The 12,304-nt window shown below is 57.6% G+C and overlaps 1 protein-coding gene across 1 annotated transcript in view; it reads right to left on the reverse strand.

Annotated features, from left to right (window-relative positions):
- Positions 1-11,606, reverse strand: part of CACNA1I (calcium voltage-gated channel subunit alpha1 I) — a 51,550-nt gene extending 39,944 nt beyond the window's left edge. The window contains 5 exon segments of the mRNA XM_023762259.1: positions 94-186; positions 1,304-1,619; positions 3,283-3,442; positions 9,565-9,662; positions 11,560-11,606. Of these exon segments, the coding sequence (XP_023618027.1) occupies positions 94-186; positions 1,304-1,619; positions 3,283-3,442; positions 9,565-9,662; positions 11,560-11,606 (714 nt within the window).
- Between the last annotated feature and the right edge of the window lie 698 nt (positions 11,607-12,304).

Consider the following 12,304-nt stretch of genomic DNA (forward strand, 5'->3'; position numbering starts at 1 on the left):
TCCCCGGGGGACTCCCAAAAGACCCCCGCCTGCCCAAAGAAACAGTGGGTCCTCGAGCTTGCCCGGCCGGCCCCCGGCTCCTCGGACACTTACTATGATGAGCAGGATAAAATAGATGAAGTTGTAGAAGGAGTGGGCATCCATCACGTAGTACATGATCTCCACCCAGCCTTCCAGCGTGATCACCTGCAGCCAGGACAGAGCAGAGGGGAGGGCGAGCCTGAGCCAGGCCGATTCTCAGGAAGGGCGGGCAGCAAAGGCAGCGCCCCAGACAGAGGCCCTACTGTGTGCCAGGACGCTTGACACGCATTACCTCTCATACAGGCCAGCCGTCGTCATCCTCATTATACAGGTGAGAAACTGAGGTTCAGAGAGGTTAGGACACCTGCTCAAGATCACACAGCCAGGGAGGAGAACAGAGGCTTGGTCCGATCCCTGTCACTCCAGAGCCCACCCCCTTCCCAGTCTACCACACCCTGCAAGTAGGGGTCCCTGGTCTCCGGCTCCGGCTCTCTCTAAACCTCAGCTGCTTCTCCTCCGTGTATGGGGCTGTGGAGCCCACCCAGCAGGGCTGCCTGAGCTCAGCAGAGCCTTGGAGTGTGGCAGTGATGAGGCTGGTGTGACTCTGTCCCCACACACTCCTTCCGGGAGAGGGAGGCAGAGCGACACACACAGGGTCCTCCTCCCCGGCTCTGCTGTCTGCTCACTGCTGGCAAACACACGAGCAGGTGGCCCCTGGGCAGCCCGCCTCCCCTCTCCAGCCAGAGGGTCCCAGGGTGCAGCGCTGGGCTGTGGTCACATCACACCTGGAAGCTCTGAATTCTGTGGTCCTGCCGCTCCCCAGAGCAAAGTGAGCGGAGCAGCCCCCCAGTAAGGCCCACCCCCTCCTCAGGGGCTTCACGCCTGCTCCTGCCCCTTCTCCCTTCTGAGGACAGCAGGAAGGTGACCTTACGGAGCCCTCCCCGCACACGGGGCTGACCGCTCTGCCCACATCATCTGGCCCATTTTTCTCTGCCACTCAAGGTGGGGGAGCTGTTACCCATTTTAGGGATGTGAAAACTGAGGCACAGAGACATCAAGCAATATCCCCAGGGTCCTACAGCCCTTTCTTTGAACCTCAGTTGCTCTGTCTATAATGTGGGCATGACAGTGCCTATTGTGCCAGCAAGTCGGGCAGATTTCAATGAAACAAGTGGCAAATGCCTGCCTAGCACAGAGCCCTGACGGCCAGGTGAGCTGCTCAATCCACCCCACCCCACCAACCCCCAGCCCCCAGGCCCCAGCATCGGGGCTAGTGTCTCGCCTGGAAGATGACGATCCAGGCATAGCCGATGTTGTCGAAGTTGATGGCCCCCTTGTGGGGGTTGGCGCTGCCCGTGCGGCACACGTTGTAGTAGCGGTTCCAGTTGACACAGAGCCCGCTGGCGTTGAGGTCCGGGCGCCCCGCCCCGAAGTCGTAGACGTCGTCCTTGGACAGGCAGCACTCGCGGCCCTGCTCCTTGAGCGGAGGGATCTCATGGCAGCCCATGATGCCGTTGTCCCCCGAAAGGGAGCAGATGAAGGGCATCTCGTCGTCCTCCTCCGGCTGGTAGTAGGGGGGCAGGGCCACATCCCCTTGTCTGTCCGCAGGTGATGGTGGGCAAAAGAGGAGAAGGGGAGGGGTCACTGCTATGGCCTCCAGGCCTTTGCACATGCTGTTCCCTCTGCCTGGGATACCTTTCCCCACCTCTGCCATGGCCACAAAACACGACCCCCCCCCCCCCGCCCCACAGAACCACTGTGGTCAGTTCCAGGGTCACCCACCCCCCAGGAGGCTTCCCTGAGGGAGCCTTCTCAGGATCAAGCAGGACTGATCCTGGGCCCGCTGTGGCCAGACTGTGCCCTGCACACGCCTCCACTATTGCTCCTGGGGCACATGCTCTCAACTCCCCTGGGAGGCTGGGCTCTTTTAGGACAAAGACTGGGTCTCAGTACTAGTCCCCACACACTGTTTGGTCAGCACAGAGTAGGTGCTCAATGAACAGATGCTGAGATTTACTGACCCACCCTTCCCATTGATGGGCCTCGGACTGGTCACTTCCCCTCCCTGGATTTCCATTTCCTTATCTGAAAAACAGAGATGACAATCCCTGCCCTGCCTCCTGCAGGGGTCATCTGTGATTCACCAGAATTCCAACCAAAACCTCAACAGGATTTTGTCTGTAGAACCTGGCCATATAGTTCTAAGATTTATCTGGATGAGAATAGTCAAGACAGTTTTTTAAAACAAGAAATGTGAGTGGCGTACAGCCCTGTAAGACAGCAATATACAAACTATGAATGCAATGATATTGTAACCAGAACAGAAAGAATCCTGGAACATCACAGTGCACTGGGGAAAGCCCATGTTTAAAAGAGAACTTAGTATATTACGAAGATGCCTTTTCAGATCCACGGGGAATGGAAGGAGGAAACAATAAATGGTGTTGGGATCATTGCTATCCATTTGGAAAATAATAAAGAAAGATCCCTACCTCACACCATACACACAATAAAGCAAGTTGGAGAAAAGAAAATGTTATTAAGAAAATCCTGCCCTGGCTGGTGTGGCTCAGGTAGTTGGAGTGTCATCCCATGCACTACAGGTGCATGGGTTCGATTCCCAGTCAGGGCACATACCCCGGTTGTGGGTTCAATCCCAGGTTGGGGCCTATGTGGAGGCAACCGATCAATGTTTCTCTCACACATTGATGTTTCTCTCTATCTCTCTCCCTTCCTCTCTCTCTAAAATCAATTTGAAATTTTCTTTTCTAAATAAAAGAAAATCCTAAGGTTCATCTTAGGATTTTACATTGTCACAAATCTCCAAAAAATTTCCAATATATTTCTCAAAAACAACCTGTGTATAAGTGGACCCATGCAGTTCAAACCCGTGCTGTTCAAGGGTCAACTGTAGTTTGCTGCTTCCACTGTGTTGGCCCTGATTCCCAATTACCAACCGAAAACTGTATTAAGTGAGAGTCACTAGGAGCTGAATGAACATCTCAGGGCCCAGTTTAGACGGGGACTTTGCGATACCAGTTTTGAGAGCTCAGAGGCCTTCATGCTCATCTTGGCATCCAGCCAGTCAGAGGAAGCCCGCCACCAACTCACCTGGCACATCGCTGACCTCCCTACACCACTGGGAATAAGGATTGGGAACAGGGGCTCAGTGGGGAGACCTTCCTGGCCCTAATATACTCAGCACCACGGGTGCCCCAGGTGAAGCTGCCGGGAGCCCCCTGGGGGCGGGCCCGCACTCACATGGTGAAGTTCTCCTCCAGGAAGCAGCGGTTGCGCAGCAGGCCGGCCCAGAGCTGCACGCCGATGATGCCGAAGATGAAGAAGACGAAGAAGCAGAGCAGCAGGACGTTCCCCAGCATGGGCAGCGTGTCCAGGAGCAGGTTCACCAGGATCCGCATACCTGCAGGGGAGGGGGGGGGGTGGGGGTGGTCAGACAGGGAGCAGAGGGCCCGAAGAGGAGCCGGGAGAGCAGGGAGAGAGAAACAGAGAGGGGAGTGGGAGGAGAGGTGGAGCCACGCGGCCCAGACCTTCTCCTTGGTATCTGCCCCTCCACCCAGGGGCCATGGAAATGGCTCTGGGCCACACCACACTTCCGCTAGAGCAGTGGTTCTCAACCTTCCTAATACCGCGACCCTTTAATACAGTTCCCCATGTTGTGGTGACCCCCAATTTCACTGTTACAAATTGAACATAATTAAAGCATAGTGATGAATCCCAAAAACAATATGTAATTATACATGTGTTTTCCGATGGTCTTAGGCGACCCCGGTGAAAGGGTCGTTCGACCCCCAAAGGGGTTGCGACCCACAGGTTGAGAACCGCTGCTCTAGGAAGCAGCGCAGGACAGTCCCTGCCGGGCTGCTCCCCCGGGCCCAGCCTTTTTGCTCAATTAATTACATTTCCCTTGTTCTCCAGGATATTAAAATTCTGAAAGGCTCCTGAAAGCCTGCCCGGCTGACCTCCCTGAATGGCAGCTGATCCCTCCTCCCCCCACCTCCCTCTATTGAGCTGGGCCCCAGCTCACTGTCCTCCCTGGGGCCCCGGGAGTCCCAGGGCCATGGAGCCAAGGCATAATTAGCTAATTAGGAACTGAGAACAAATCCATCATTTCCGTGCGAGGGACAGCGAGCCATGGAATTAGGGACTCCAGGAGGACTCGTGAGACCCTAGCTAATCCTCTTTTTATGCCCACAGTCAAGGAATTAGCCAAGGCACTGGGCACAGGAGATGGAGGCAGAGAGAGGAGAGAGAAACAAAAAGACAGATAAAGAGAACGTGAAGAGACAGAGAAACATGGAGACAGAGGACAGAAATGGAGAGAAAGAGAAACAGACAGAAACACAGAGGCTGCCTTCAAGACCTGCCACCATCTGCTTCAGACCACTCCTCTCCTTCCACATCTTCCCCTTGCCAAGTCCTCCTCCTCCAGGCAGTCTTCTCGGATTCCCACCCCCCAGTTAGCCATGAAGCCCTCCTGGAGCGTACTCGGTTCTGCTCTCCTACTGACTTTTCTGGCCTTTAGCCTAGCGTAGGAGCCAGGTGGGCCTGGACGGGGGGGCAGTCTGCAGGCAGGGAGAGAGTATGGCGTGTCCTGTGGGTGGCACCAGGGTAGGGACCATCTCTGGATGGCATTTATTTTACTTTTAAATATTTTTTATTGATTTCATAGAGGAAGGGACAGGGAGAAAGGAATAGAAACATCAGTGATGAGAGAGAATCATGGATTGGCTGCCTCCTGCACGCCCCACACTGGGGATCGAGCCTGCAACCTGGGCATGTGCCCTGACCGGGAATTGAACCGTGACCTCCTACTTCATAGGTCAACACTCAACCGCTGAGCCACACCAGCCGGGCTGGATGGCATTTAAAGTCAGGAGCTGGGAGGAGACGGATGACAGATGGGCAAACTGCTGGAGCCGCTCAACCACTTCACCCCTTTTCACCAGGGACCCCTAGACAGGACCCTCTGTTCTAAGGGGGCCCTTTGGTGGCAGATGGGGACCTGGGAGGAGATGGCGGATGTGCTTCCTGACTGGCACCGCCCCTGGAGGTCCCAGTGCTCTCCGCAGACAGGAGCTGCCAGCCCAGATCAGCGCGGCCGCTCTGCCGGGCCCGCTCATGCAGAAACAGCCGGACTCGCAACAGCCTCAGCCGGGGGCACAGCCCACAGCCAAGAGGGGGGCAGTCAGGCCGAGGGCAAGGCGGCCACGGCTGCAGCCTGACCACGGGGCTCCCCTCTCCCTCTGGTCTAGCCAGGTGAATGGAGGGTGCTGAGTGGCCAGGAAAGGCCGAATGCTGCTCCTGCCACTGCCAACGCCAACTAATGGTGGGTGCCCAGAAGGTCGGGCCAGGCAGCATACGATCCAGCCTGAGGGCACAGATGCTGTCCCAGCCCAGCTGGGGACGACGGTGAGCTGATGAGGGGCCTCAGAGCCCACACCCCAGGCAAGGAGTGTGCACCCTTGCACCCTCCATCCCAGGAGAGGCCTTGGGTTCCTTCCCAAGGTCATCACGCTCATGCCCTCGGGTGTGGGTCCGGCCCATGTCCCACTGAAGGTGCCCACAGCCACTGTGGCACAAAGATCTACTCATTCTTCAAACGCCCTCCCCCACCCAAAGTACCTGGGGCCCTTCCCCGGGGCCCCCGCTGCCTCCATTAGAACACGTGTCCCACTGGCCCACACGGCTGCCTGCAGCAGTGGTTCTTAACCTGTGGGTCACGACCCCTTCGGCGGTCAAATGACCCTCTCACAGCCGTCGCCTAAGACCATCCTGCATATCAGATATTTACATTACGATTCATAACAGTAACAACATTACAGTTATGAAGTAGCAACAAAAATAATTATGGTTGGGTCACAACATGAGGAACTGTATTTAAAGGGCCAGAAGGTTGAGAACCACTGGACAGAGAAGGGACTGGGGTGCCTACATGCTAAAAGGAGAGAAAGGGGGTCATGAAAAGGAGCAACACGCTCGGGTTGTGCAAGCACAGGTTCCAGCCCTGACTCTGCTCCTGGCCAGCTGGTGGCCTCCGTTTCCCCATCTGTAAAGGGGGCCAGGATCCTAGGGCTGTCGTGGAGATGAAATAACCTCACCATGTAAAGCACCCTGGCGGTTTGTTGTAAGCACCCGACACACTGTAGCCATTTATCATTCGCAGAACTTTTCTGGAAGATTCGGAAAGTCACTCCCGCTCTGCCCACCTGCAGTCCCTCTGCCAGGACCACACTACTCCCAGGCCGGCTCCTCCTCTGCCTTTGCTGTGGGGGTTGTCTGCCAGGAACACCCCCTTAACCCTCTTGCGCTTGGTGAGCGTCTTCCAAAACCTGGTTCCGCAAAGGCGTCCTGAGCCTCCACCCTCAACGCTCCCAGCACCTCTTCATAATAACAGCGCCAACTAACCACTTACTGCATGCAAGGCTCCCCGCTAAGCTCTTTACACACATTACGGCATTGCACCCTTTCAAAACCACATGGAAATTGCTATTACCCCATTTTATCTTAGGAGAATGGAGGCCCAGAGAGGAGCGTGGCTTGCTTGCAGCCAGTGGAGGGACCTCCAGTTCCTGGGCCTGCAGCTGGGGTGGGACAGCAGCCTTCCCCCAGCTCGTCAGCTCTGCTGCCCTGCCCATGGGCCTGCCCTGGGAGCTCGCTCTCCACCTCTGCACCGCCCACCCCAGGCCCAGCCCAGAGGCCTCTGCCTGGAGATGAGCTGTTGCTGATCCAGGGATTGTGGCTGGACGGGGACGTTGGGGGTGGGCAGTGGCCCAGGCCAGGCTCAGCATCTCCCCCAGCTGCCCTTGAGCTCCCCAGGCCTCCGTACCCGCCGCCACCACAGCCTGGGCCGGGGTGTGCTGTGGCCAGGTGTACATGGGGCCAGCAGCTCAGACTCCGCCGGCTCAGGCCTTCGCAGTGACTGCCCTACTTTCTCACTGGAGAAAAAACAACCTTTCGTATTTAAATGGCTGGGCCAGTGGGCTTTGGAGGCACTACACAGGCTTAAGGGGTGTGTAGGCCAGGCAAGGCAGGAGTCACCGGGTGCCAGAAGGGGGCACTTTTATTTTTTTAAATATATATATTTTTTTATTTCAGAGAGGAAGGGAGAGGGAGAGAAAGATAGAAACATCAAAGATGAGAGAGAATCATTGATTGGCTGCCTCCTGCACACCCCACACTGGGGATCGAGCCCAGAACCAGGGCATGTGCCCTGACCGGGAATCAAACCGTGACCTCCTGATTCACAGGTTGACGCTCAACCACTGAGCCACGCCGGCCGGGCAGAGGGGGCGCTTGTAGAGATAATCAGCCCCATCGTGCCAAGGCCCAGAAAGAGCCAGCGACGTAGGAAAGGTCACACAGCCAGGAACCAGAGCCCAGCCTCTTGACGCACAGTCCAGTGTTCCCTTCTCTCCACCCTGTCTCCTTTCCTTTACCCATCAATGGGTGAGTGGCCGGAACAGAGACCTGCAAGGGTGGGCTGGAGGGACACCCTTTGCGGGGTTTCATAAAGAACACCATGGCTTCCAGGTCCCCGACCCAACCTGCACAACGTTTAAAACCACGCATCTCGTCGAACCCTGCCCCCTGCTTTGTGCCAGGGGGGGAACTGAGGCCCAGGGACCCTCGGGGGCCCCCCAGGTCACACAGCATGCTCCTGGCAGGGCTGAAAATCAGGACTTGCGCTCCTGACAACCCCACTGCGTCTCCCTGGCGGGTCTTGTTCTTAAACTACTTTTTAAACGGCAGGCAGCCACCCCGCTCTCCACTGCTGTGTAACTGGTAACCTGTCATTTGACTTTGCCCTTTCCCAGCTCTCCAGCCTGCCATCTAGTGGCGGACGTGAAAGCTACGGCTGCTGTGGAGAAGATGCCGCTCTAAGGAGGCGATCTTCAGAGGCACTTGGGGAGCCTGTGTCCCCCTCATGCATCCCCTGGTGACTGGGGCAGAGGGCATGCGCCTGGGCACCCAGCTGCCCCTCCTGCCAACGGGGCGCTGGACCAGTGGGCCTGCCCCAACCGCCTGAGGCTCCTGTCAATTAAGTTACTCAAGAATATGACTTTACCTCAGGTCCCCTTTCCAGGGGAGCAGGGGAGGTTTCTAGATCAGGGGAGGGAGTGCGTCGGTTATATTGTGGGTCCCAGAGTGTCTGGGCTCCCAACACGCCTCGCTAGTTCTGAGAGAAGATTCATTTGTGAACCGGCTGAGAGACGGAGCCAGCTCAGGGCGGACACAGGCACTCCCATCTCCCCACCCTGAGCCTCCAGGGTCCTATTAGCAGGTGGGGGGACCCCTAAGGAAGGACCCCAGCCCTCTGCAGGCCTGGTCCCTGCAGCCTCCAAAATAGGGGCCTCCAGGTTCTCTGGAGAACCAGGCAGGCTGGCGGGAGGGACTTGAATGTGACCTCCCGCCCCAGCTGGTATGGCTCAGTGGATAGAGCGTCGACCTGCGGACTGAATGGTCCCAGGTTTGATTCTGGCCGAGGGCACGTGACCAGATTGTGGGCTTGATCCCCAGTAGGGGGTGTGCAGGAGGCAGCCCATCAATGATTCTGTCTCATCACTGATGTTTCTATCTCTCTCTCCCTCTCCCTTCCTCTCTAAATCAATAAAGATATATTTTTTTAAAAAAAGAAAGAAAGTGACCTCCACAGCCAGGAGCCATCCAATGAGCTCCCACACAGTGGGAGAGGGAGGGAGGGAGACACACGTGCCCACATGCCCCATGTGTGTTCATGTCACATGTGCACACACCCCTATGTGCACATTCCTCACATGTGCACACTCACATTTGCACACCCCACACACACGCACACACCTTCACATGTATATACCCCTCAGATGTACACACATACCTTTACATGTGTGCACACAGCCACATGTGCACACCCCTCACGTGTGCACACCCATTCACATGTGCATACCCCTCACGTGTGCACACACCCCTCATATGTGCACACACGCTCACATGTATGCACAGCCTCACATCTATACACACACCCCCATGTGCACACACACCCCCACATGTGCACGCCCTTCACATGTGCACACCCATTCACATGTGCATACCCCTCACGTGTGCACACACCCCTCATATGTGCACACACGCTCACATGTATGCACAGCCTCACATCTATACACACACCCCCATGTGCACACACACCCCACATGTGCACACCCTTCACGTGTAGGTGGGTGATAAAGCTCAAGTTCGAAGTCACTTAGCACACGTGAGGGAGCCTGGGACCCTCCTTGGTGAAAAGCTGCACAAGGTCCTCCCTCACACTCCGCAGCTCCGTTCCACACCTGGCCCGCTGTGGCCACCGCCTCCCCCGGGAAACTCGCTCCTGAAAGCCAGGTTCCCCAGCGCCCTGCAAGCTTCAGGCCCAACACTGGCCCGTGAGCCCTGTGGGAGCAGGACCGACACCTGTCCGGTCACTGGGGGTCCCCTGCCCAGCACAAGCCTGGCCCCGAAAGGGTGAATGGGGTCTCTAGGGGCCAGGGGGGTGGGGCACCAACTCACTGGGCACTCGGTTGATGGCCTTGAGGGGCCTCAGGACACGCACGGTGCGGATGGCCGACAGGTTGATGTTCTGAAGGTCCAGCGAGTACTCCACCATCCTGTGGAGAGAGGGGAAGATGAGGACGGTGCAGGAGGGCCAGGCAGGGCCACAGGCCGGACCACAGAGGCCCCTGGCCACCCACACCCACCCATGTGTGCCCACGCCTGCCTGGGAAGGTAAGTAGGAAAAGGAGGTCAGAATCCAGGCGGTGCCCAGTCCACTGTGTGGCCCCGAGCTGTCTCCTCCTCTGAGAGGGGGTGGGGGCTGGTGACACCACCCTCCCAGGCTGCCCTGAGGATCAGGAGTTGTTGCTGGGGACAGAGGGATGGAGGGGCCGAGGCCTGGGCCCCCACTGTGGGCCGGTGGCTCCCGCCCCGCCTCCGGAGCAGCCTCTGGCCCAGGGAGGGTCAGCCCCATTCCTAGGAGGGAGGACTGAGCAGCGGAGGTCGCTGGGCTGGCCCAGCTGACAGCTGGACGTCACGGTCCTCATCTCTGTCCACTGGAACCTTCTTTACGCTTAAGGTCCCGTGCAGTTGCCCTGACGTCCACACTGAGCCAGGCAGCGAAGGGGAAAGTGAGCCCGAGAATGACTCAGACCCGGCCCTTCCCTCAGCAGTACCCACTCCGCAGGGGAGAGACTCAAACCGGAGCCCTCACCATGGCCCTGGTTTTCTTCCTCAGGGGGCCCCCCAAACAGGTCCACCTCCCCCTGCAGCTCTGCGGCATCAGACCTCCACAGGCAGCAGAACTCCAGGTCCCCTCTGTGGTTCCCTGCCCTTTCACCAGATCCTACCTGCCCCCCGCCCCCCACCCCACTGCCCCAGCGCCGGCAGCCCCAGCCTGACCCAGCCCCACTCACCAAACCTTTCCCCCAAACCCCCACCCCCACCCCAGGGCTCCAGCACGGAGGCCGGCTCCACCTGCCGCCTCCGTCATCAGCAGGAAATGAAGGCTTTTTCCACGCACCATGCAAACCTGTCCGATTGTTGTAAAGCCTCCACCCCCTACTGCTGCTTGAAGAGTAATTGAGTGAAAGCTTCCTTTGCCTGAAATGCCTCATCCATCCCCCAGCTTTCTAGGGCACAGGCTCTGGCTCAGCTCTCTCTCTCTCTCTCTTTCTTTCTTTCTCTCTCTCTCTCTCTCTCTCTCTCTCTCTCTCTCTCTCTCTCTCTCTCCCCCTTCCTCCCTCTTTCTGTCTCCCCCTTATACACACACAATCACACACCTGCACACAACCATTGGTGCACACACACACACTCACCCCTTACACACCCTCATTCACACACACACTCCTTCCAGAGCCCCAATTCAGATGAGGGGGCGTGACCCAAAAAAAGGTGACAGAGGCCTAGAACTAGAGACAGACTCCTGGGGGATCAGAGGAGAAGGGAGGCAGGGAGGGAGGGGTGCCAGGGGCAGCCGCCCTGCAGAGAGGGGGAGGGTTGAGGGGGATGGGGGGCCGTGAATGAGGGCAGAGGATGATCTGAGAGGGGGGCATCGAGAGAGTGGAGCTGTATGAGGATTCCGCGCGTGGGTGAGCCAAGCTGTCGTTTTCATATTTTGTAGAAAGAGCTCTCCAGGCAGCCAAGGAGATATGTGTGATGAAGGCGCTGTGGGGGTGGCACACATGGGCACACAAACAGGCGCTCTTACACTGATGTGCACACACACACACACACACACACACACACACACACACACCAGGCCTAGGAGAGCCACCCCATCACTCCATCACAGGCTCAGCTCCTGCCAGCCCCTCCCCCGCACCCCCCCAGGAATGCAGCCCGCTGCCTCCTGCCCAGGCTCTCTCCCTCCTGCCAAGGGGGCAGCACCAGGCCCTGGGAGAGCTGGGCCCCCCAGGCTGTGGATGCCTCGCTGGGTTGCTGGAGGTGGGGGTTCCCAGCCGTGCCAGGCTGAACCCACCTGGCTCTATGTTCCAGGAGCCCCAGGCTCACCTGGTGAGGTCCAGCAGGTGCCAGACCAGGATCGGTTCCCGTCCCATGAAGTCTCACAGTAAAAATAAACAGATGCTTCACCGAGGATGGTGAGCCAGAAAAAGCAAATGGCTTTGAAGGCCTGCTGCCTGCCAGGCCCTGCTCGCATTCTCGCCCCTCGTTAGCCTGTGTGAGCTCCCGCACCACCTGGATCGCACCTCCACCCTCTTCATGCTCCCCAGGACCAGGGCAGACCACGGCCACCGCCGCCAGGGCACGGCTGCGGGAGCCCTCAAGACGACGCTGCCTGGTCTGACTCCCCGTCCCTCCTCCCAGAGCCCAGGTCCATGGCCACTTAAGAAGGCACCCTCCCTTCACCCCGACCTGATGCCCCGGATCTTCAATGTGGGAACACGCCTCCTGCAAAAAGCCCCAGGACCTCCTCAGTTGCAGCCCTCAGGGTCCCCACTGAAAAGCTCCCAAGAAAAATCTCTTGGAAAATTTAGTGTCAAGATCTTAGCTCTGTTTGAGCTTCCTGGCTGTCAAGTCAAAAAGGGAAATGTGATGAGTTACTGAGTTCTGAGCAGCATGGAAGATCTTATGGATTCCTCCAGGGACTCCATTAGCCTACACATTCCTCCCAGGTCCTAATTCTCTTTCATCTTCCATGAACCTCATGGGGTGTTTGCCGCAGTTGCCTCTCCTGTCTGGGGAACAAGATGAGGTGTAAACGCATTCAGTGATAAAGGGCACATAGTAGGTGCAC

Source organism: Myotis lucifugus, unplaced genomic scaffold, assembly GCF_000147115.1.
Source record: "Myotis lucifugus unplaced genomic scaffold, Myoluc2.0 scaffold_239, whole genome shotgun sequence".
Lineage (NCBI taxonomy): Eukaryota > Metazoa > Chordata > Mammalia > Chiroptera > Vespertilionidae > Myotis > Myotis lucifugus.